The sequence below is a fragment of the Scyliorhinus torazame genome, chromosome 10 (assembly GCF_047496885.1).
Source record: "Scyliorhinus torazame isolate Kashiwa2021f chromosome 10, sScyTor2.1, whole genome shotgun sequence".
Taxonomy (NCBI): domain Eukaryota; kingdom Metazoa; phylum Chordata; class Chondrichthyes; order Carcharhiniformes; family Scyliorhinidae; genus Scyliorhinus; species Scyliorhinus torazame.
Genome location: NC_092716.1, coordinates 163,316,585 through 163,339,771, shown reverse-complemented (window position 1 = coordinate 163,339,771; position 23,187 = coordinate 163,316,585). Strand labels below are relative to the sequence as shown.

The 23,187-nt window shown below is 46.5% G+C and overlaps 1 protein-coding gene across 1 annotated transcript in view; it reads left to right on the top strand.

Moving 5' to 3' along the window:
* The window catches only part of LOC140431005 (potassium voltage-gated channel subfamily KQT member 1-like), a 1,144,532-nt gene that overhangs the window by 406,729 nt on the left and 714,616 nt on the right, over positions 1-23,187 (top strand). Inside the window, exons 10-13 of the mRNA XM_072518896.1 lie at positions 2,474-2,590; positions 2,917-3,064; positions 7,383-7,409; positions 8,854-8,898. Coding sequence (XP_072374997.1) covers positions 2,474-2,590; positions 2,917-3,064; positions 7,383-7,409; positions 8,854-8,898 — 337 coding nt within the window. The remainder of the gene's footprint in view (positions 1-2,473; positions 2,591-2,916; positions 3,065-7,382; positions 7,410-8,853; positions 8,899-23,187) is intronic.

Genomic DNA, 23,187 nt, shown 5'->3' with positions numbered 1-23,187 from the left:
TGCACCAGCTCTTGGAAAGAGCACCCCACCCAAGGTCCACACCTCCACCCTATCCCCATAACCCAGTAACCCCACCCAACACTAAGTGCAATTTTGGACACTATGGGCAATTTAGCATGGCCAATCCACCTAACCCGCACATCTTTGGACTGTGGGAGGAAACCGGAGCTCCCGGAGGAAACCCACGCACACACGGGGAGAATGTGCAGACTCCGCACAGACAGTGACCCAAGCCGGGAATCGAACCTGGGACCCTGGAGCTGTGAAGCAATTGTGCTGTCCACAATGCTACCGTGCTGCCCTAGATAGATAGATAGGTTGAGAGATAGATTGAGAGATAGATAGATAGATTGAGAGATAGATAGATAGATTGAGAGATAGATAGATAGATAGATAGATAGACTAGGGAGAAAATTTATGAGGCACTGATCACCATTGTGGGGCATTACTGGAGACGGGGGAGGTTAATGTTGTGCCTGTAGCGATGAAATAGAAATGGGCAGATATAGATCCCTTAGTCTTCAATATGAACATAATGGATCATTAAGTGGAAACTTTGAAGATTATCTATACAATAATAATTTAGTAAAGAACAGTTTGACTGACAGCTTAAAGAAGCATTGTCCCAGAAAACGGTGGCAACCCCCGCCTCTCCATATTGCCACCCTCTGAAAATCTCATGATCGAGGGCAGTTTTACCATGGCAGGTCCGGGGAGTCGGGAGATTTCCCAACTGGAGTCAAAATCTTAACATTGGGCTTTAGAAACCCAATTCAAATTAGTCAAACTTGCATATAACACTACGAAACCACATGGAATGCTGAGCGCAATCTGTATGCAGGCTGAGTAAAGTAGAGGTTAAGTTAATTTTGGACTAGAATAAAGTGGTTCCCATTGAAGGAGAAATAGCAATGTACAGACTCGCGGAATCTGAGGTAAAGTCAAAGGTAAAGTTGAAAGAAGCCTTGGAGACATTGTAATAATAATAATAATCTTTATTATCACAAGTAGGCTTACAGTAACACTGCACTGAAATTACCGTGAAAAGCCCCTAGTCGCAACCTTCCGGCGCCTGTTCGGGTACATGAAGGGAGAATTCAGAATATTCAAATTACCTAACAGTACGCCTTTCGGGACTTGTGGGAGGAAACCGGAGCACCCAGAGAAAACCCACGAAGGCACGGGGAGAACGTGCAGACTCCGCAAAGACAGTGACCCAAGCCGGGAATCGAACCTGGGACCCTGCCACTGTGAAGAAACTGTGCTAACCACTGTGCTACCATGCCACCCTAAATTTTCATTCCCTGACCGGGAATCAAACCCAGGCCGTGTCGGTGAGAGCGTCAAATCCTTACCACTAGACCACGAGGGAAACTATACTAGATGCTGAACATATCCATTCAATGCTGAGCCATGACATTAACAAACCTATTAGAAAGTTGAACTATATACTCAAACTGAGGAAGTCATGGTCAAATTATTCAGTGTTCTGGTCAGACCACAACCGAGTAGTGTATCCAATTCTGAGCACTGATGCACAAAGGGCAACAAAGACATGTCGGAGGCACTGTTTACAAAAAAACAAAAGACTGATTTCTTCGTTTTGAGTTATGAGAAAGGAGAAACTTGGGCTTTAAATCTTGAAAGATAGCATTTGAGAGGAAATCTTAAAGAGATATACAGAAGAGTTAAGTAAAGGACAAGGCAAGGTAAATCTAAGTAATTAAAGTAAATTATTAGAGTACAACAAGGATTCACACATTCCAATTGGTGGCTCTTCTGCACTGTCGACTATATTATATTCAATTTACCGATTACAGCTCTACATTGAATGGATATGTTATGAATGAGGTTAACCAACTCTTCCTTGGCCTCTTTCAACTTTTGTTATTATGTATTTCAACATGATACCTCACAATACGTACATTTAGGAAAGATATCAGGAAATTCTTCTTCTCTCAAAGAATGGATCAATACATGGAATGGACTCTTGAACACTAATTGAGGCAAAAGCTATGAAGTCATTTCATGATCAGTTGGATGTTACAATTGAGTCATTCTGAGTGGAGGGATTAAGATGGGTTGACTGTCCTTCCACAGCCATTACTTAATATTTTGCTTTGCTTTGGAAAATTACAAGGAAGCCGAGTTTCGTGTTTGATTTTTTTTTTTGAATGAGGATGTTTTTCGATGACTTTCTTGGGTCTATTTACCATGATAGAGGAAGGTATAAACTTGAATCATCAGAGAGTTAATACCCAAATTTGTAAACATTTTTCCACTGACAAAACTTTAGCCGCATAGTTTCAGAATAAATCAATTTGCTACTTTCAACAAATTGATTCAAGGTAGCTAAGTGCACGAAAATCAGTCCTAGTCACAAATAAATGTACACGAGTGCTTTTGCTATTCACATGAAACATTTAAGCCCTTCCAAAAGTTTAAGCAGCTTTGTTGGTTTTATTGCTTTCAGACATCATGGAGATGCCATGCAGCAGAGAACTATGAATCTGCAACCTGGAAAATGTATGTTCGACAGCCTGTCAAAAGTTATGCTCCATCTCCAAGTCCCAAGCCAAAGAAATTAGCGGTAATTACTATCTTCGCTTTGTCTTTATTTTCTTGAAGTTACCTCAACCCTTTTCATATATTTTTTGCTTTTTTGTATTCCCACTTCCCTTTCCTCTTTTCTTCATTTTCCAGTGCATCAGTAGGGAGTCAGCTCTGACTTGGGCAAATTTGTACCATTTTTACCTCACAAAGGTCTCGTATTTCCATGTGTACAAGGTTGTGTGAACTTTGTGGTCGAGTGTTTACTCACTGCGTGTCGTGCAAACACCTTGCCAACCTGATGACACCCATCCTGTCAGCCTGGTGATAGAGTGTAAAGGAATTGTTGGCTGCTTGCACTTTCAGGGTAAAAGAAAGAAGTTCAAGATTGATAAAGACAATGGATTGAACTCTGAGAAGTCCCTGAACGTGCCCAACATCACTTACGACCATGCTGCTGACAAGGATGAGAGAAAATCTGAAAACTCAAATGTCGATGGGTCTGATTCATCAGGTAGGAGGGCGAAACGAATGAGATTGGACAACTCTTGAAATAGTGAAATAGGGCAGTCTGCTACCTGTTCTCAAGCCTGCAGAGAAGGGGAATGGAAATTTGGAACTCGCTTAACCTGAAAGGCTGTGGCACCATGACAATTAGTGCTTTCAAGACTGAGATTGAGAGATTAAATAAAGATATCTAGGGATATAGAATCATAGAAAAGTTACAGCACAGAAGGAGGCCATGCAGCCCATTGTGTCCATGCCAGCCCTGGGACACCCAGGTGTCCTTTCTAATCCCACCTTCCTGCACCCGGTCCATAGCCCTCTAGCTTAGAGCAGTTAAGGTCCAAATTCAGGTACCTTTTAAAGAGTTTAGTGTCTCTGCCTCCACCACCAACTGGAGCAGCAAAGTTCAGACTCCCACTATCCGCTGCGTAAAAATATTTTTTGTCATGTTCCTTCTACACCTTCTGCCACTTATCTTGAATCTATATCCCCTAGTTCTAGAGTTCTCCACCAGGGGAATCAACTTTAAATGATCACCCTATCTTTTCCCCTCGTAATTTTGTACACCTCAATTAGGTCACCCCTCAGCCTTCTTTGTTCCAAGGAAAATAACCCCAATCTATCAAATCTTTCCTCGTAGCTACACTTTTCTAGCCATGACAACATTCTTGAGACCTCCTCTACACTCTCTCCAGAACAGTAATGTCCTTCCCATGATGTGGCAACCAGAGCTGCACACAATATTCCAGTTGTACCCTCACCTGTGCTTTATCCAATCCTAACATTATATCCTTACTTTTATATTCTATACATCTGCCAATGAAGGAGAGCACTCCATATGCTTTCTTAACAACCTTGTCTACTTGAACTGCTGTCTTTAGGAACCTGTGTACCTGTACGCCAAGATCTCTCACTTCATCTTAACCCTCTTAGTATATGCACATTTATTGTGTACTTCCTACAACTGTTCAACCTCCCTAAATGCATGACCTCGCACTTCTCTGTGTTAAATTCCATCTGCCACTTTATCATCTCTTCCCCTCCACCAACACATCTATATAATTTTGGAGGTTATAGCTATCCTCGACACTGTCCACCACTAGGCCAATCTTTGTGTCATCGGAAATTTCCCAATCATACTCCCCATGTTCACATCCAAATCGTTAATACATAACACAAACAGTAAGGTCCCAAGACTGAGCCCTGTGGAACACCACTTAAGACAACTTTCCAATTGCAAGGGCAGCCACTGACCATTGCCCTTTGTTTCCTGTTACGAAGCTAACTTTTTATCCAGTTTGCCACATTTGCCTGTATCCCATGGGCTTTCACTTTCTTGGCCAATCTGCCATGTGGGACTTTGTCAAGCGCCTTTCTAAAATCCATGTACACCACATCCACCGCACTACCTTCATCAACCCTTCTTGTCACTTCCTCAAAGAATTCGATCAAATTTGTGAGGCAAGACCTTCCTTTAACAAATCCATGCTTACTATCCCTTTCAAAGTGACAGTTAATCCTATCTCTCAGGATTGATTCTATTAATTTGTCCACCACTGACTTAAGACTAGCTGGCCTATAATTGTTTGGCATTTCCTTCAATCCTTTTTTAAGCAATGGAACCACATTTGCATTTCTCCAGTCCTCCGGTACCTCCCCTGTGTCTATTGACGATTGGAAAATCATCTGCTATCTCCTCCCTGACCTCCTTCAGTAGCCTCAGAAACAATCCATCTGGCCCTGGCGACCTAGCAACTTTCAAGGATTTTGATCCTTTGAGTACTTCCTCTCTCTTTCTGATTATCCCATCCAGTATCTCACAGTGTTTCTCCTGGACTACTATATCTGCATCACCCAGTTCCTTTATAAACACGGAGACAAAAAAATAATTTAAAACCCTTCCACAGCCTCTACATCTACACACACGTTCCCCTCTTCATCTCTGATAGGTCCCATGTTTTCCTTAACTAACCTTTTACCATTAATACATGAGTAAAACATCTTTGGGTTTTCTTTAACTTTACTTGCTAATCTTTCTTCATGCCCTTTCTTTGATTTCCTTATTTCCTTTTTTACTTCGTCCCTGCACTTCCTATATTTGTCTAGGCTATCTGCAATGCTTAGTTTTTTATGCCTATCTATGCTGCATTTTCTGTTTGATCTTCCCCTGTATTCCTCTAGACAGCCAGGGAGGTCTAGATTTGGCAGTACCACTCTTATATTTGAAGGGTACATGTCTATTTTGTACCTTTAGGATCTCTCCTTTTAGTTGACAAAGATTCATCCAGACTCAAAACATTAGGTCCCTTTTCTCTCCACAGAGGCTGTCAGACCTGCTGAGATTGTCCAGTATTTTCTGTTTTTGTTTCAGATTTCACCATCCGCAGTAATTTGCTTTTATCCGCTAGCAGTGCTAGCCAGTTCACCGTAGCCAAATCCTTTCTCATTTCCACAAAATTTGCCATCCCCTAGTTCAAAATGTTTACTCCTGATTTATCTCTGACCTTTTCCATGGGAATACTGAATTTAACTGAAGCTATGGAGCTAAGAGGAGAAAATAGAGTTAAGGTCAAGTTTAGCCATTGCCTAACTGAGTGGCACGGCAGGCTTGAAGGACCAAATGGCCCACTCCTGAATCCAATATAATGTCCATGAAATTTTGAATGGTTGCAGTAAGTTTGGTTTAAACCGATATCGGGGGATAAAGATGAAAATACACAATCCATGCAGTCTAATGACCAAAGATACTAAAACATAATGATGAGTCTCAAAACCTGGGGTTGCTGCAGAGCTTTTGAACTTTCGCATAAGTTTGTTGGCCGAGTAGACTATCCAATGAAATTGTGTTTTGAGTTCCAAACTATTATTGATTAAAGGAAGGAACAGCACCAGTGTTTGGAAACAATTCCAAAAATATCCTTAAAATATTACAAACACATATAACTTGATCATTTTATAGACACCTGCTTTTTAATTGAAAGGAACAGTGCAGCATTTGACAATTTAACGCAATATACTTTGATCATCTGTGTTATTATGACCAGTACTGTGAAATGAATCAAAGGTCTTTGACAACAAGGTAAACAAAATAAACTTACGGCACCTTACAATAATTTATTTGTAATAAAATTTGGCAGGAACTTTGCAGCAGTAGATGGAGTAGAGAAGGAATATATTCAGGGTAATTACAATAGGGTTATCCACTGGGTTCAGCAAGCCTGAGAAAATGGGATAGATTGTCAACTTGTCCGCTGGGTGTAAAGCAGATGGACCATCTGCTGCTGATGTCAAATGATTTTTATCACCATAGAATTGAAAAATTTCCATTTTCCACAATGGATACTCAGTGCTGTACGCACGATTGGGAAACTGAAAGTTTACATGAATATAAACAATCACACAGTTGCCTCAACTTAAAATTATACCGTAAGAACATCAGGACATGAATTTCTTAACCATGAGAGGATGAGATTTCACCTCTGTCCAGTGTGTAATGAAATCACAAACCTGTTTATAAAGGATGCATTTCCCAGTTGGTGCACATTGTCCCCCTTTGTGATGTTCCAGGGAATGATGAGAGATGTTATTGGATTTTTCTGCTGTGTGAAGTTGGGGAAACAAAACACAATGTGGAAGGAAACAGAAAACGTAAGATGGTTCTGATCAGTCCAATCACATAGACCTTTTTCTGAGCTCCGGATTTGGGTTGAGGAATGCAATGTGCGTGTGTCCCTGATATTAAGCAAATTGAGGTTACTGGATCCGTTTTGTGAGAATGAGAAGGCTGCCCAGAGCAACAGGGCATGCGTGTCATTCCATGTTATTCAGTCAGCATGTTATTTTGGGAAACAAACATTTTGAATTTGCAAATAATGGAAGTGGGACAATATGTGGTGAAAGGGATAGATAAATTAAAAGTCAAGACAAGATTTGGACATGGATTGAAGAACGCGGCTACAGGCAGATATAAATAAGGGGAAATAAGCAAAGAGGCAAAGATTGCCAACCTCATCACATTTGGTAACAACTAAGATATTTCAACAGCGCAATTTAAACAACGATTTATATTAACCCAGTCAAAAACTCGTGGTTTTGCTATTCTCAAATAAATGGGATGAACTTTTTGCTGTCTTTTTTGTAAAAAGATTTCTGAGAAATGCATGGCAATGAATATAGTTGTTGAGGTTGGAATACTTGTGAAATTGTGGATATGTTGTAATATTTTGAATGTGCACAACTTTACTATTTTCTCTGACTTTTTTCTATCTTTCTCTGTCTGTGACACTTCTGTCTGTAACCACTATCCCACTTCTGCAAGTATACAGGAAAAGCAAAGATGCTGAAAACAACTGGTAAGTTATTGGTTGAGATGAGCTGTGGTTGTAGAGATGCTTGCATTTTCTTTTAAACCTGGACTTTTCAGTGATTTGGGTAATGCTGTGAGTGACATCTCTTGTGACTATTGTCTTGGTGATTAGCTTAGAGTAGAGCTCTAGAGGCCTGTGAAACTGAGTAAAGCACACTAAGCATGCTTTGATTTCTAAATGAATTTCAAAAGCAGTGTTACATGTGATTTTTGTGTGTTGTCGTGGTGTGCAAATATTGACTACAGTGATGGGCTACAACAAAGAAGTAACATCTGCAGCAGGGAGGGAGGAAGTACAGAACTGACGGTGCATTCTACTCAAATTTGAAAGGGTTAATATTTAACTAATATTTATATATATATATATACAGCTCAAAACTGAAGTCGGTATTTGTGATAGTGTAGTATTTGCTTAGTTTCTTTTGGAATGAGGAAATAGTCCAACTTCCTATTTGCTGTAGAGGTTTGTTGGTGGACAACTTGAATAGCCTTAGTCCCATTTAAACCAGAGAGCCATCACAAATGTAAGCACGTGGACTCCGATGACATGGAACATACTATATTCCTCTTCTCTTTCCATGGCTACCTTGCTTGATAATTGGATACAAACTTAATAAAGTGCATTGATGGTTCAAATGCCATTGCATCATTCCTTTGGGAAAATGTGACAGACACCACTGTGTACTGATTGTGATTTAAAAATAAAGGGTTGCCATTCGAAAAAGAGGTTCCAACTGTGAGCTTTTTCTCTGCCCTACTGATATTGCTCATCAGATCTTCTGTGGCCCATCATTTTTGCAACAGCTTGTAGATCATGGGTGAGATTCCCCCCCCCCCCCCACCCCCCTCCCCCACCGTGCCCATGTTTCCCAGCGGTGGGAGGTGGCCCGCCCTTGGCCGGTGGTGAGATGCTGTGAACCTGCCGCAGTCAGTGGAATTTCCCATTGAATCCACCCCACACCGCTGGGAAACCAATGGAGGGATACGCCATCGGCAGGGCTGGAAGATCCCGCCAGCATGAACAGCTGGAAGATCTCACCCACATGTCTCACTATCAGGAGAGCTTTGAATCCTGATGCTCCTCTCACCCTGCTGTTCTTACTCTATGAAATAGTGTTTTACTCTCCCCCCACCCCCCGCCATCAAACCATTGTCATTCTGAAAAGTTTGTCAAATCCACCACTGTTTGCTGTCACTTGCCTGAAATTATTTCCAACTTGTGGCTTTTCTTCAGTCAGTTGCATGTAAGGTTTTGTCCCAAGGGCATTATGTATATTATTATTAAGAATTGAAGGTATTGTATACTGTATATGTATGGTAAATAGGTTCAACCTGTTCAACCACAAGGAAAAGCTTCCATGTATTGATAATTGTTTCTTGATTTGCCTCTTTCCTTTATGCTGTCTCATTTCAAATTCTATAATGATAAGAGTCGAATGGATTGAAGTACAAAAAAAACATTTCCTTCTGGGCAGGTATGAAGAATCTATTTTTATTCTTTCATCTTGAGTAATGCTGTTTTTTTCTTTTTATCTTCTCTTTTCCTATCTCTGATTCCGTCTCTGGCTGGTGACCAAGTTCGCCAGCATTCTTGGGCTTCCTTTACTCCAATCTATTCCTTCAGCTTTCCTTCTCCTCAAGGTAATGACGAAGTTGGGTGAAAGAATTTGATTTGACTTTTTAACAAATGTATTTTATTACAAACATGTATCAAAATAGGTTACAGCAAATAAACACCCGGGAAGCATACTTCCCAGCAATCCACTATACAGTCTGTACAGATTTTTTCCTTTTTTCAGGAATTTTTCAAGTGTAATGTAGATTGAGCCTTTGGTTCAGATCTGGTATGTCTCTCTTGTGGGGACCATGAATTGGATTCAATTTGAATTAGTTTTTTGGAGCAGGCGAGGAGCTGGATTAGGGGTTCGCTCCTGACCCACACTCTGAGCCCTGGCTTGGTAACTCAGAAAAAGTAATTAAAAAAAAAATAATTAAAAAAAGAGAGGCAAAGGAATTTACATCGGCCTTCCTCCTCTCCATGAACTCCGGCTTCTCTGAAACCCCAAATATCGCCACCAGAGGGTCCGGGTCCACTTCCTCCTCCACTATCCTGGCTAAGACCGCGAACACTCCCGTGCAGAATCCTCTCACTTTTTTGCAACCCCAAAACATGTGCATGTGATTCTCTGGCCCCGCCCACACCTCTCACAGTCATCTGCTGCCTGAAAGAACCCACTGATTCTTACCCTAGTCATATGCACCCTGTGCACCACATTAAATTGTATCAGGCACATCCTTGCACAAGAGGAGGTCCCGTTTGCCCTACACAGTGCCTCACTCCATACTCCACAATTGATCTCCCCTCCCAATTCCGCTTCCCATTTCTCTTTGATCTTCACCACTCGCTCGCCTCCCTACTCCCCCAGCCACTTGTATATAACCCCAATTCTTCCCTCCCCTTCCACATCTGGAAGCAGCAGTCACTCCAGCAGGGTGTATCATAGATAGAATCATAGAATTTACAGTGCAAAAGGAGGCCACTCGGCCCATCGAGTCTGCACCAGCCCTTGGGAAGAGCACCTCACTCAACCCCACACCTCCACCCCATCCCAGTAACCGCACCTAACCTTTTTTAGACACTTAAGAGCAATTTTATCATGGCCAATCCATCTACCCTGCACATCTTTGGACTGTGGGAGGAAACCGGAGTTCCCAGAGGAAACCCACATCGACAAGGGGAGAACGTATATACTTCGCACAGACAGTGATCCAAGCTGGGAATTGAACCTGGGACCCTGGAGCTGTGAAGCAACTGTGCTAACCACTGTGATACCATGCTGCCCGGCAACCTAGGGAACCCCTTCCAGACCTTTTGCGCATAGTCCCTAACGGCAACCTAGGGAACCCCTTCCCGACCTTTCGCGCATAGTCCCTAACCTGCAGATACCTGAACTCACTCCCCCTCGGCAGCTCTACCCTCTTCCTTAGCTCCTCCAATCTGGTGAAACCTTCCTCCAAATACAAATCCCTCACCTTGACCAGCCCCACTTCCCTCTACCTGCTGTATACACTATCCATCTCCCCGGCTCAAACCCATGATTCTCACACAGCGGTGTTAACACTGATATCCCTTCCACCCTAAAATGCCTCCTCAACTGATTCCATATCTTCACCGTGGACTGCACCACCGGGCTCCCTGAATACTTACTTGGAGCCATTGGCAAAGCTGCCATCACCATAGCCCTCAAACATGACTTCTTACAAGATTCCTCCTCCATCCTAACCCACTCTACCCCTTCTCCTTCAGCACTGTAAATTCTATGATGATAATACCACCCCTGCACCTTGTCCACATTCGCCGCCCAATAATAATGAAGCAAGTTCGGCAACGCCAGTGTGGGATTGAAGCTAATTAGTTGGATTTGAGATTCTGTTATGAGGTTCTTTTTAATTGGGTTAGGAGTAAAAGCTGATGCTTATATAGGGTATGGGAAGAGAATGGGAGTATAGCGTTAAAATAGAGGATCAGAGCAACAAGAGCTCCCGCCGGTGGCCGCAATTCGCGGCGATTTCGGGGACATCCCCAAGTCCTCACGCACCCCCCGACTATCGTCGGCCTTTGGGGCCGCCACGAGCAGCCAGCGGGGCCAGTTTAAAAACCGCCGAAGAACCCCGCATAGGTAACGGGCGGCGGGGGGCTGAGGCGCCGGGCCCGGCGCGGCAGGTCAGAGTAGCTGGGGCGGAGCTACGAGGAGGCCGAGGCGGCAGGCCCGAGGCCAGGGCACCATGTAGGGAGGGTGCTCCATGTCGGATGGCTCCCACCTAGGAAGAAGAAAGAAGGTTGAAGCCTGGTCCCAGGTGAACGCAGAGGAGAAAGAAAGCAGATTTAAGGAAGTTTGGTGAAAAGTTTTTTTTTCCTCTCTCCCCTTTTTTTTTCAAAAAGGAAGAATGTCAGATTGATGAAGGGCAGGAGGGTGAAGGGGGAGAGAGGAGAAAAGAAAGAAGATAATGGGCAATAAGCCGCTAAAGGATGCGAAGAGCAGCTTCAAAGAAAGGAGGAAACGCGGGTTCGCCGCCGAAGGAGAAGACGAGCAAAAGTGTTGACAGGATGGCGGAAGCCGAACTGCAAGGCAGGGCCGCACTCCTTACGGTGGAGAAGATGACTGAGGTGACGGCGGTGGAGCTGGAATGGCATTTGGTCAGGCACATGGAGGCCTTCAGGAAAGAGATGGCGGTCGTGTTGAGGTCATGGGTGGCGGAGGCAATCGGCCTGATGAGGGTGGAGGTGGCAAAGGCATCGGCCGAGGTGAGAGAGCAGGGCGAGAAGATGAAGGAGGTGGAGGAGGCCGTGACATGACACAGCGACCAGGTCACCTCGATGGGGGACGAGCTGCGGAGGGTGGTGGAGGTTAAGAGAGGACTCCGAGCAAAGCTGGAAGATTTGGAAAACCGCTCAAGGCGGCACAATTTGAGAATTGTGGGCTTGTCCGAAGGGACAGAGGGCCCAAGGCCAACGCAATACTTCGCTAAGAAGTTGGCGGAGCTGATGGGGGAGGGTGAGAGCCCCACCCTGTACGAGCTAGACCAAGCTCATCGGTCATTAAGTCCGAAGCCCAAAGTGAACGAGCCGCCAAGAGCATCTGTGTCCATAAGTTTTGCATGAAGGAGAAAGTATTAAGCTGGGCGAAGTAGGAGCGTGAAGTGCTGTGGGATGGTACTGCGGTTCGGATCTACCAGGACTTGACGGTGGAGTTGGCAAAAAGACGAGCGGCGTTTGGGCGAGTGAAGGCGGCTTTGTACAAGAAGGGTGTGCGATTTGGTGTGGTGTACCCGGTGAAGTTGAGAGTAACATACAACGCCAAAGACTTTTATTTTGAGACAGCGGAGGCGGCTGAGGCGTTCGTGAGGGCAGAAGGCTTGGGACAGACGTGAAGAGCGGAACTGGAAGAGAGACTGTGGACGGTGTTTGAGCGGCTGGAAAATGTACAAATGTTACAACTTTCTTTTTACTGATTTGTATTGAAATTTACTTCTCTTTGCATTGTTACAGAGTTCAAGTTAATGGCGTTCTGTGTTGCGAAGGTTAAATGTTATGTTAGTGAATTGTAGGGGTTGGATTGTTGGGTTTGTTTTGGTGTTTCTTTCTCTGGGACTGGGTGGAAGGGGGCGAGAGGACTTGGCGGGGGGAGCCACCCGCACTAGCTAACTAAAGTCAGTTAGTGAACGGGGGTGAGGTGAGAGGAGGACTGCGGACGTTGGAGCCTGGATAGCAGGCTTCAATGGGCCTACGAGGCGAGCAAGAGGGAGTGGCAGGATGGATGTTGGGGGATGTTTTTGTAGGGGGGGTTCTTGGGAGGGGGGTAAGAGGTTCGATGTTAACAATGGACAGGGGCGGGTCAGGCTTATGGGGCAGGGCCCGGTGGCATGGTGATAGTTGATAAGAAAGGTGGGGGGGGGGGGGGGGGGGTGAGAGACTCCCAGTAAGGATAATCACGTGGAACGTGAGAGGGTTAGGAGGTCCGGTCAAGAGGTCAAGGGTGCTTGCACATCTTAAAAGTTTGAAAGCCGATGTAGCAATGCTGCAGGAGACTCACTTGAGGGTGAAGGACCAGGTGAGACTTAAAAAGGGTTGGGTTAGCCAAGTGTTTCACTCCGGATTTGATAGAAGGGCTCGAGGGGTAGTGGTGCTGGTCAGCAAAAGGGTACGCTTCCAGATGGAGAAGGTGGTGGCAGATCAGGGGGGTAAATATGTGATTGTGACAGGGGCACTGGAGGGGAGATTAGTGGCGCTGTTAAGTGTATATGGTCCCAATTGGGACAATGTGGGATTCGCGAGGAAGGTGTTTGGGGCTATTCCCGACTTGGACACGCATGAGCTGATTGTGGGGGGGGGGACTGGAACTTGGTGCAGGAGCCAAGGTTGGACAGATCACGGCCGCGTTCGCTGGTCCCATCAGGGGCGGCGAAGGCGCTGGCTGGGCTAATGGTGGAAATGGGAGTGGTGGGCCCTTGGAGGTTCCTGTACCCAAGGGAACGGGAGTATTCGTTTTTCTCAGTGGTCCATAAGGTATACTCGCGGATCGACTTTTTTGTGGTGGGGCAGGCTTTGGTGGCTCGAATCAAGTGGTCGGAATACTCTGCAATTGCAGTGTCAGAACACGCTCCACATTGGGTGGATATGGTGCTGGAGAAGGGGGCAGCACAGAGACCGGGGTGGAAACTGGATGTGGGGCTTTTGGGGAACCAAGTGTTCTGTGAGAAAATTGAAAAGGTAATTAAGGAATATGTAGGTTTCAATTGTACGGGTGAGGTGTCGAAGGCAGTCGTCTGGGAGGCTCTAAAGGCGGTGGTGAGAGATGAGGTAATTTTGTTTAAGGCCAGGGTGGATAAAGAGGAGAGGTTGGAGCGGCAGAGGGTAAGAGAAGAGATGTTGGAGGTAGATAGGAGGTATGCAGAGGATGGGGACCCGGCGAAGCTGGAAAAGAGGAAGGAACTACAGCCGAGCTTCGACCGACTGTCTACCAGGAAGGCGGTGCGCCAACTGAGACGAGCAAGGGGTGCAGTTTATGAACATGGAGATAAGTATGTTAGCAGTTCAGCTCCGGAGGGAGGCAGCAGCAAGGGAAATTCTTCAGGTGAATGATAGGGCAGGGAAGTTGGTGGTGGCCCCAGTGCTGATTAACAAGGTTTTTGAGGAGTTTTATGAGAGGTTGTACAAGTCAGAGCCACTCGGAGGAGACCGTGAGATGCAGGAATTTCTAGATGGGTTGGAGTACCCGGGGCTAGGGGAGGGGGAACAGGGCTACATTAGAAGGAGCAATAGTGGAGCAGGAGATAAAGGATGCGATTGGGAGGATGCAAACCTTGGGGCAGGCTTCGATTTCCCTGTTACTAAAAAAAGATAAGGATCCGACGGAGTGTGAGAGTCACTGAAAGGGGCAACACAGGTGGAGAAGGTAGTCAAGAAGGCATCCGACATGCTTGCCTTAATTGGCCGGGGCGTTGAGTATAAGAATTGGCAAGTCATGTTGCAGCTGTATAGAACCTTAGTTAGGCCACACTTGGAGTAGAGTGTTCAATTCTGGTCGCCACACTACCAGAAGGATGTGGAGGCTTTAGAGAGGGTGCAGAAGAGATTTACCAGAATGTTGCCTGGTATGGAGGGCATTAGCTATGAGAAGCGGTTGAATAAACTCGGTTTGTTCTCACTGGAACGACGGAGGTTGAGGGCCGACCTGATAGAGGTCTACAAAATTATGAGGGGCATAGACAGAGTGGATAGTCAGAGGCTTTTCCCCAGGGTAGAGGGGTCAATTACTAGGGGGCATAGGTTTAAGGTGAGAGGGGCAATGTTTAGAGTAGATGTACGAGGCAAGTTTTTTACACAGAGGGTAGTGGGTGCCTGGAACTCGCTACCGGAGGAGGTGGTGGAAGCAGGGACGATAGTGACATTTAAGGGGCATCTTGACAAATACATGAATAGGATGGGAATAGAGGGATACGGACCCAGGAAGTGTAGAACATTGTAGTTTAGTCGGGCAGCATGGTCGGCACGGGCTTGGAGGGCCGAAGGGCCTGTTCCTGTGCTGTACATTTCTTTGTTCTTTGTTTGTTTTTTGTATCGGCCCATATCACTTCTGAATGTGGACGTAAAAGTGTTGGCGAAGGTACTGGCGGGTAGGCTGGAGGAGTGCCTCCGAAGGTGATAGGGGAGCATCAGACGGGGTTCGTGAAAGGGAGGCAGTTGTTTTCGAACATTAGGAAGGTTTTGAACGTTGTTATGACACCGGCGGAAAGAAAGGAAACAGAGGTAGTTGTGGCATTGGATGCCGAGAAGGCGTTTAATCGGGTAGAATGGGGGTACCTGATGGCAGTGCTAGAGCGGTTTGGGATTGGACCAAGGTTTGTGAACTGGGTAAAGCTATTATATACGGAACCGAAGGCGAGTGTCCGCACAAATAATATCAGTTCGAGATACTTTTCTCTCCACCGTGGGACGAGACAGGGATTCCTATGTACCCCCTGCTGTTTGCACTTGCGATTGAGCCGTTGGCCATCACATTGAGATGTTCGGGAGCATGGAAAGGAATAGTGCGGGGGGGGGGGGGGGGGGGGATAGAGCATAGGGTGTCCTTATATGCCGATGACTTGCTGCTGTATGTGTCGGAGCCGAGTGCATCGATAGGAGGCATATTGGAGCTACTGCGGGTATTTGGGTCTTTCTCGGGGTACATGTTGAACCTGGACAAGAGTGAGTACTTTGTGGTGTCTCGGCCGGGGGTGGGGGCAGGGGTGGGGGGGCTGCCATTCCGTAGAGCAGGGACTAATTTTCGGTATCTGGGGGTGCAGGTTGCCCGAGAGTGGCGGAGGCTTCGCAGGTACAACATCACTAGTTTGGTGGGGAGAGTGAAAGCCGATCTGGCAAGGTGGGAAGGCCTTCCTCTGTCACTGCCGGGTCAGGTACAGGTGGTTAAAATGAATGTGTTGCCACGATTCCTGTTTACTTTTCAATGCCTACCGATTTTCCTGCCAAAGTCTTTTTTCAGGGAGATTGAGGGAAGGATTACCTCATTCATATGGGGAGGGAAGGTGGCCAGAGTGAGAAAGGTGCTGCTACAGAGGGGAAGGCAGGCAGGGGGTTTGGGTCTCCCGAACCTGTTGTACTACTACTGGGCGGCGAACGTGGAGAAAGTGCAGAGCTGGGTCAGAGGGGTGGATTCCCAGTGGGTCAGAATGGAGGAGATTTTGTGCAGGGGGTCGGGGCTGAAGGCACTTGCAACAGTGCCGCTCCCGATAGCTCCGGGAAAATATTCAGGGATTCCGATAATAATAGCTTCATTGAAAATCTGGAGGCAGTTTCGCCAACAACTTCGGGTTGGGTTTAGGGTCAAGGGAAATGCCGATTCGGGGGAACCACAGATTTGAGCCAGGGAGGTGGGATGGAAGTTTTCGGAAATGGGAAGAGAAGGGGATTAAGACGCTAAAAGATTTGTTTCTTCGGGGTCAGTTTGCAGGATTGAGGGAGCTGGAAGCGAAGTATGGACTAGAGCAGGGAGAAGTGTTTAGGTACATGCAGGTTCGGGATTTTGCCAGGAAGGAGATACAGAGCTTCCCAGAGGAACCGGCCTCCACATTGCTGCAGGAGGTGTTGACGACAAGAGGACTGGAGAAGGGGGCAGTGTCAGCGGTGAACGGAGCTATTCTGGAAGAGGATAAGGCACCACTGGTAGGGATCAAAGCAAAGTGGGAGGAAGAGCTGGGAGAGGTTATAGAGGAGGGGATCTGGTGTGAGGTGCTCCGGAGAGTGAATGCCTCCACCTCATGTGCGAGGTTGGGGCTGATACAGCTGAAGGTGGTATATAGAGCGCACCCCACGAGGGCGAGGATGAGCCGATTTCTTGAACGAGTAGAGGATGTGTGTGAGCGTTGCGGGGGGGGGGGGGCCTGCGAATCACGTTCTCATAAGTTTTGGTCCTGTCCAAAGCTAGGGGGGTACTGGAAGGAGGTGTTTAGGGTAATTTCCAAGGTGGTGCGTGTGAAACTGGACCCGGGTCCCCAGGAGGCCACATTCGGGGTGTCAGACCAGCCAGGGTTGGAAACGGGAGCGGAGGCAGATATCATAGCCTTCGCCTCGTTCATCGCCCAAAGGCGGATCCTGCTGGAATGGAGAGCAGCCTCTCCACCCAGTGCCCTGGCGTGGTGGGGGACCTGTTGGAATACTTGACCCTTGAGAAGGTTAAGTTCGAACTGAGGGGAAGCTCGGAGGGGTTCTACAAATCATGGGCACTATTTATTATGCACTTTCAAGAACTGGATAACATCGAACATTAGTTGGGGGGGGTGGGTGAGGGGGAGGGGGGCTGTGTAGATTAAGGGTGACTATGGGTAATCCCTGATTCCTTTTTGTGTAAACATGCGGGCTGATGTTTGGGGGTTGGTGGGCGGATGGGATCGTTGTTATTATGGGGATTGACATATCTTGCTGATTATTGTTTATTGTTGATGGGTGTAAATGTGGGAGAAAATGTGAAAAAGGAGAATAAAAATATTTTTTTTAAAAATAGAGGATCAGCCATGATGGCACTAAATGACAGAGCAGGCTGAATGGGCCGGATGGCCGCTCCTAATTTCTTTGTTTCTATAACAGATTTTGCCAAAAGACCCAAAGTATTTAGAAAATGAATTATTATTGTTTTGCAGGTTAATTTCGGTGTCACTCAGTACCAGCAGCATGGTGAATGATTAGTTAGTCCATTTTTCCCTCTGTAGGATTGTGTGAGGGAGGAAGGCGAGCCTGAACACTGGGAGAATTTGCTGCTCTTTTTCATCCTGTAACACAGGGGGCTGGATTCTCCGTCTCGCCGCGCCAGATTTCTGGTTCAGCAGGCTGGCGGGGTGCTCCATTTCGGCGACTGGTCAATGGGGTTTCCTTTGTAGGGGCAGCACCACGCCGTCGGGAAATCCCCGGGCTGCCAGCAAAACACAGCATCCCGACGACGGAAAATCCAGCCCAGGATCTTTTGAATCAGCAGAGCAGAGAGCTGAGACCTTAGCCTATCGTCTCATCGCATCACTCACTGTGTGGTAGTACACTGGGGTGAAATCCTGGAAAGCAGCTTCATTTCACAGCCTTCTGACTAGGAGGCTACAAACTCTAAGAAAGCTGACCAGAATTTTGCCAAATGGCATAATCGGGAAAAGTACACTAAAATCTATATCGGTTCATGTTATTGGTCAATTATGCCAACATTTCTTGATAATCTGACTAATATATGCAGGCAAGTAAGAGCAATTAGAAACCAGCGGTAACCCCGAGAAAAAACGCAGAACTTAGGCCGCGTTTATTCCTTCCTTTAGTTTCTCGACATGCATAAAAATTCAAGCTTGGATCCATTGAAATTTTCTTAATGCACAATAAGTATGGCATATTTAAGAAACTACAATTGTGGGACCTTTTCAGTGCTTGATGTAACCCCGGTTGATGCTTTTAAAAACATCCAAAGATCCATAATATACAATGTAGGTCTCAGTGAGAGTACATTATAAATGTTTTTATTGCTTTTTTAAGAAAGACACTAAAACAACAGAAATGCAACTTTACGTCCTGCTATGCCTAAGTGAAAATGTATGCCCATTAGAACTGGCAAAACCCAGAGAAACTCAATGTCTTTGGTCTTTTGCATGAGAGGGTGGAGCTATGTGAATAAGCAACCAAGGGTTTCCCTGGAAGTTGAATTGAGCCAGTGCAACAGGCTGAGGAAACTAGGTACAGAAATGTCTTTGCAAGTCACTTGCACCGAGCATCTCCTGAATCCCTTAATCTGAAAATCAGGATTCCGTTATGAAAATGAAAATGAAATGAAAATCGCTTATTGTCAAAAGTAGGCTTCAGTGAAGTTACTGTGAAAAGCCCCTAGTCGCCACATTCCGGCGCCTGTTCGGGGAGGCTGTTGCGGGAATTGAACCATGCTGCTGGCCTGCCTTGGTCTGCTTTCAAAGCCAGCGATTTAGCCCTGTGCTAAACAGCCCCTTAACACTATGATGAATTTTCAGGGGTTTGGGGTAGAGGTTCGAGGGAGGACGGTGGGGCTGTGGGCAGGAAATCCTGGACCCGGCAGTGGGGTGGAAAGGAATAAATTGTACAATTCCAAAGAAAGGGACTAGGCTAGTATTTAACTAGCAAGAAGAGTTTTACTTGGTTATCTTGAAATCTATGAATGGATTGTATTTGATGATCATTCGTGAATCCCCTTCTTTTTAAATATAATTATTAACACGCTCTCGTATTGCCTGCCAAGTCCACATTGCCTTACAGTTCTTGAAGAAATAATTTATGACAGATTGCTAGCATCGAACTAAATTGGATGGATATCCAACCTTGTTGCACTTGTTCTTGTGAGAAGAAAATGAGCACAGTGAGATCCAGAATCGGAGACCAATGTCCTGAACCCCAAGCATACCTGATGGACATGCAGCCTTATATTGGAGAGCTGCCTGTGGAGGCATGACAGATGCTAGAAATTTGCCTAGGTTTAGAGGAGTCCCAAGGCTTCCAATGTGGCACACATTAGGGATTCGTCAGCTCTTTAGCCCTCAAAACAGAACGGCAACAAGTTTTTACACTTGTAGCTAAAGTTTCGGAAAGATCATTTATTTTGTTTTGTGAACTGCATAATTATCTCATTTCTGTGTTCACTGTCCTATCCTTGTTTTCTACTTGTTCCATGGCCTCACCTCTCTCTATCACTGTAACTTCCTCCAATTCTACTGTCCTCAGCTATAAAAACATTTTTAAAAGGAGCAGCAGTGAACCATTCAGTACGATCATGGATGACCATCCACCACAATTCCACCTTACCGCACGACCCACATATCTTCTAATGTGCAAAGTATCCAAAAATCTATTGGTCTCTATTTTGAATATATGACAGAACATCCACAGCACTTCCGGGCAGATCATTTTAAATCTGTCAGTGGTGAAATTTTCCTTGTCTAAGTCCTAAATGATTGACCATTTATTCTCAGACTGTGACCTCTGGTCTTAGACTCCACCGCCAGTGGAATCACCCTTCAGCCTCTACTCTATGAGGCTCTTCATATGACCCATAATTTATATTTTTCTAACGTCTTGGAAATATAGGTTGCCATCCGCTGAACGGCAGGTTTAGCAGAGTATTTCTTGGTGGCTGCAGGGTTGAGAAATACCCCGCTATCCATTGCCGCTTGGCCATTTTTTTTTGGCCTCGGGGAGTTTCTCCCCACCAAGGCCACATGAGAGGGATTTCCTGTTGGCGAGCTAATCTCACCAGCAGGAACAGCAGTTCGCAGATTGGGATGACATTTTGTCCAGCAGCCCAGATCTCTCTCTTTCGCCCCCCAGCCCTTCAGGTCCTCAACCCAGTCAACGCCCCTGGAACCGCCCCTCCCCCCACCTCCCCCCTCCAAGTGGCAAGACCCACCTCCACATTCTCCCAGGCCTGAACCCTGGCAGTGCCAACCTGGGCACCTTTGCATTGCCAGCCGGGTACAGCCAGGGTGCCAGATGGGCAGTGTATGGGTGCCAGGCTGGCAGTGCCAAGTTTCCAGGCGCAAGGGAAGTGCCGGGCTGCCACACTGCCCTATCCCCGACCCACCTTGGCCTGTCCAATGCCACCCCGCCGGGTGAATCTGGCGTCCTGTTCAGATCTGGATCTCACCCAACGAGGGCCTGGCAGAGCCCGATTTGAGGCTCACGCACGAATCATCTGTTCCACCCGGATCTGCACTGGACACAACAGGATTGCTGAATCACGCCCATAGTTTCAATTTACCCTCGTCTTTCCTCAAAGCAACCCCGTTATCCTAGGGATCAGCCTAATGACCTTTTTTTTGACTCCCAACAAGATTAGTTTATCTTTCGCTAGTTAAGAAGATCAAACCTGTACAGTGTTCCAGTTGTAGTCTTGCAAAGCCCCTATACACTGACAGTAATACTTATTCACTCAAACTTTTAATTGCTTTGAAATAAAGGCTAACATTTGCTTTCTTAATTCCTTGCTGTGCCTTCATGTTAACTTTCAGTGATTTTTGTACAATGATGCCACAGCTCCTCTGAATATCAACATGTCCTAATCTCCCAGTACTTCAAAAATATTCTGCGTTTCTATTTTGTTTTCAAAATTGCATAACATTACACTTCCCCGCATTATTCTGTCTTGCTGAATCACTGAACCAGAATATTTCCCTATGTGTGTGTGTGTGCTCTCCATAGCGTACTTTCCTGCTGAACTTGCTATGATCAGCAAACATTGACACACTTGTTACACTTGCTCCCTTCATAGAACATAGAACATACAGTGCAGAAGGAGGCCAGTCGACCCATCGAGTCTGCACCGACCCACTTAAGCCCTCACTTCCACCCGAGCCCCGTAACCCAATAACCCCTCCAAACCTTTTTGGACACTAAGGACAATCTAGCATGGCCAATCCACCTAACCTGCACGTCTTTGAACTGTGGGAGGAAATGGGAGCACCTGGAGGAAACCCACGCAGACTCGAGGAGAACGTGCAGACTCCGCACAGACAGTAACACAGCAGGGAATCGAACCTGGGACCCTGGCGCTGTAAAGCCACAGTGCTAACCACTGTGCTACCGTGCTGCCCTCATCTAAGTCCTCAGTAAAGATTGTAAATACCTCAGGCCCCAGCATGGATCCTTCTGCTGGCAACCAAAAAATTACCCATTTATTCATACTCTGCTTTCTGCCAATTAACCAATCCTCACTCCAATGCTAATATATTACCCCAAATCCCATGAGGCCTCAGTTTGTGTTGTGCAAAACCTGTGTGACAAAAACTCAAGAACCCCTCTCATGCTATTCATCCTCATTGTAAACTGCGAAACGTAAGCATGTCTAATCTCTTCTCCAAGCTGTTCTCTCTCACACTTGGCTCAGCTCTGGTGCCCTTCTCTACACGTTTTCTATTGTATGTACAGTGGGGTCTGGCCAGTTCATCGTAAGCTTTTGCTCTGACTTGTGCTGCAAGAAGCTCAATGACCTCCAATGGGCCACATGGCTGAGTTGGCATCGGCCCACTGGCACTGGTCCCACCTGCTACCATCCCCTCCTCCAGCCCGACATCCTGGTTGTGGAGGGCACAACAGACCACCATGAAGTAGGCAACCCTCTGGGGGCTGTACTGTAGTGCACCACCAGAGTGGTCGAGGTATCGGAACCACATCTTGAGCAGTTCAATGCACTGCTCAATGACGGCCCGGATGGCCACATGGGCCTCATTATATTGGTTCTCCGCAATGGTCACAGGCCTCCACACTGGCGTCATTAGCCTGGACCTAAACTGGTACCCCTAATCCCCCAAAAGCCAACTGGTCATTCTGGGGTGTCCCTTGAAGATGCTCCAGTTCTCTGACTACCCCAGGATGTAGTTGCTGTGCACACTCCCGGGAAACATGCACAAATGTGCGTGAACCTTTAAAAATAAATCTATAGTCCTCAATTCATTTTTTCCAATGAAGGGGCAATTTAGTATGGCCAATTCACCTACCCTGAACATCTTTTTGGGCTATGGGTGTGCGACCCACTCCACACGGACAGTGACCCGGAGCCGGGATCGAACCTGGGTCCTCGGCGCCGTGAGGCAGCAATGTTAACCGCTGCGCCACCGTGCTGTCCCTACACGTGCATGATCTTGAGGTGGTGGTTGCACACAACTTGAACATTCAGAGAGTGGAACCCCTTCCAATTACTGAAGGGTGCTCCCTGACCACCCAGTGGATGCAAGATGCCATGCATGCTATCTATTACCCCCTGGGACATCCCGGTGATGGCAGAGAATCCTGCTGCCCAGGCACACAGGACATCCGTGATTTCACGGATGCACTTGTGGGTTGCTGGCTAGGATATGCCCACTTGAGCCCTGGAATGAACCCAAGACGTCAATGTTCAGTGCTGCGGTGACCTTGACAGCCACCGGGAGTATGCAGCGTTAGCCTTCACGTGGTGCCAAGTCCACAAGAACATGGCACAGATGCCACACCATCCTCTTTTTCAGGCATTGCGGTGTTGTTGGGGGTGGCAGGGGACGGTGTGAGCGGGGATTGTGATATCTGATCATGCACCGCATTGGCTGGAGGTGAGGCTTAGCGCGGGGTAGATGCAGAGGCTGTGATGGAGGCTAGATTTGTGTCTTTTGGCGGATAAGGGGTTTTGTGAAAAGGTGAGGTCGATGATTGGGGATTATGTGGCGCTGAATCAGAATGGGGA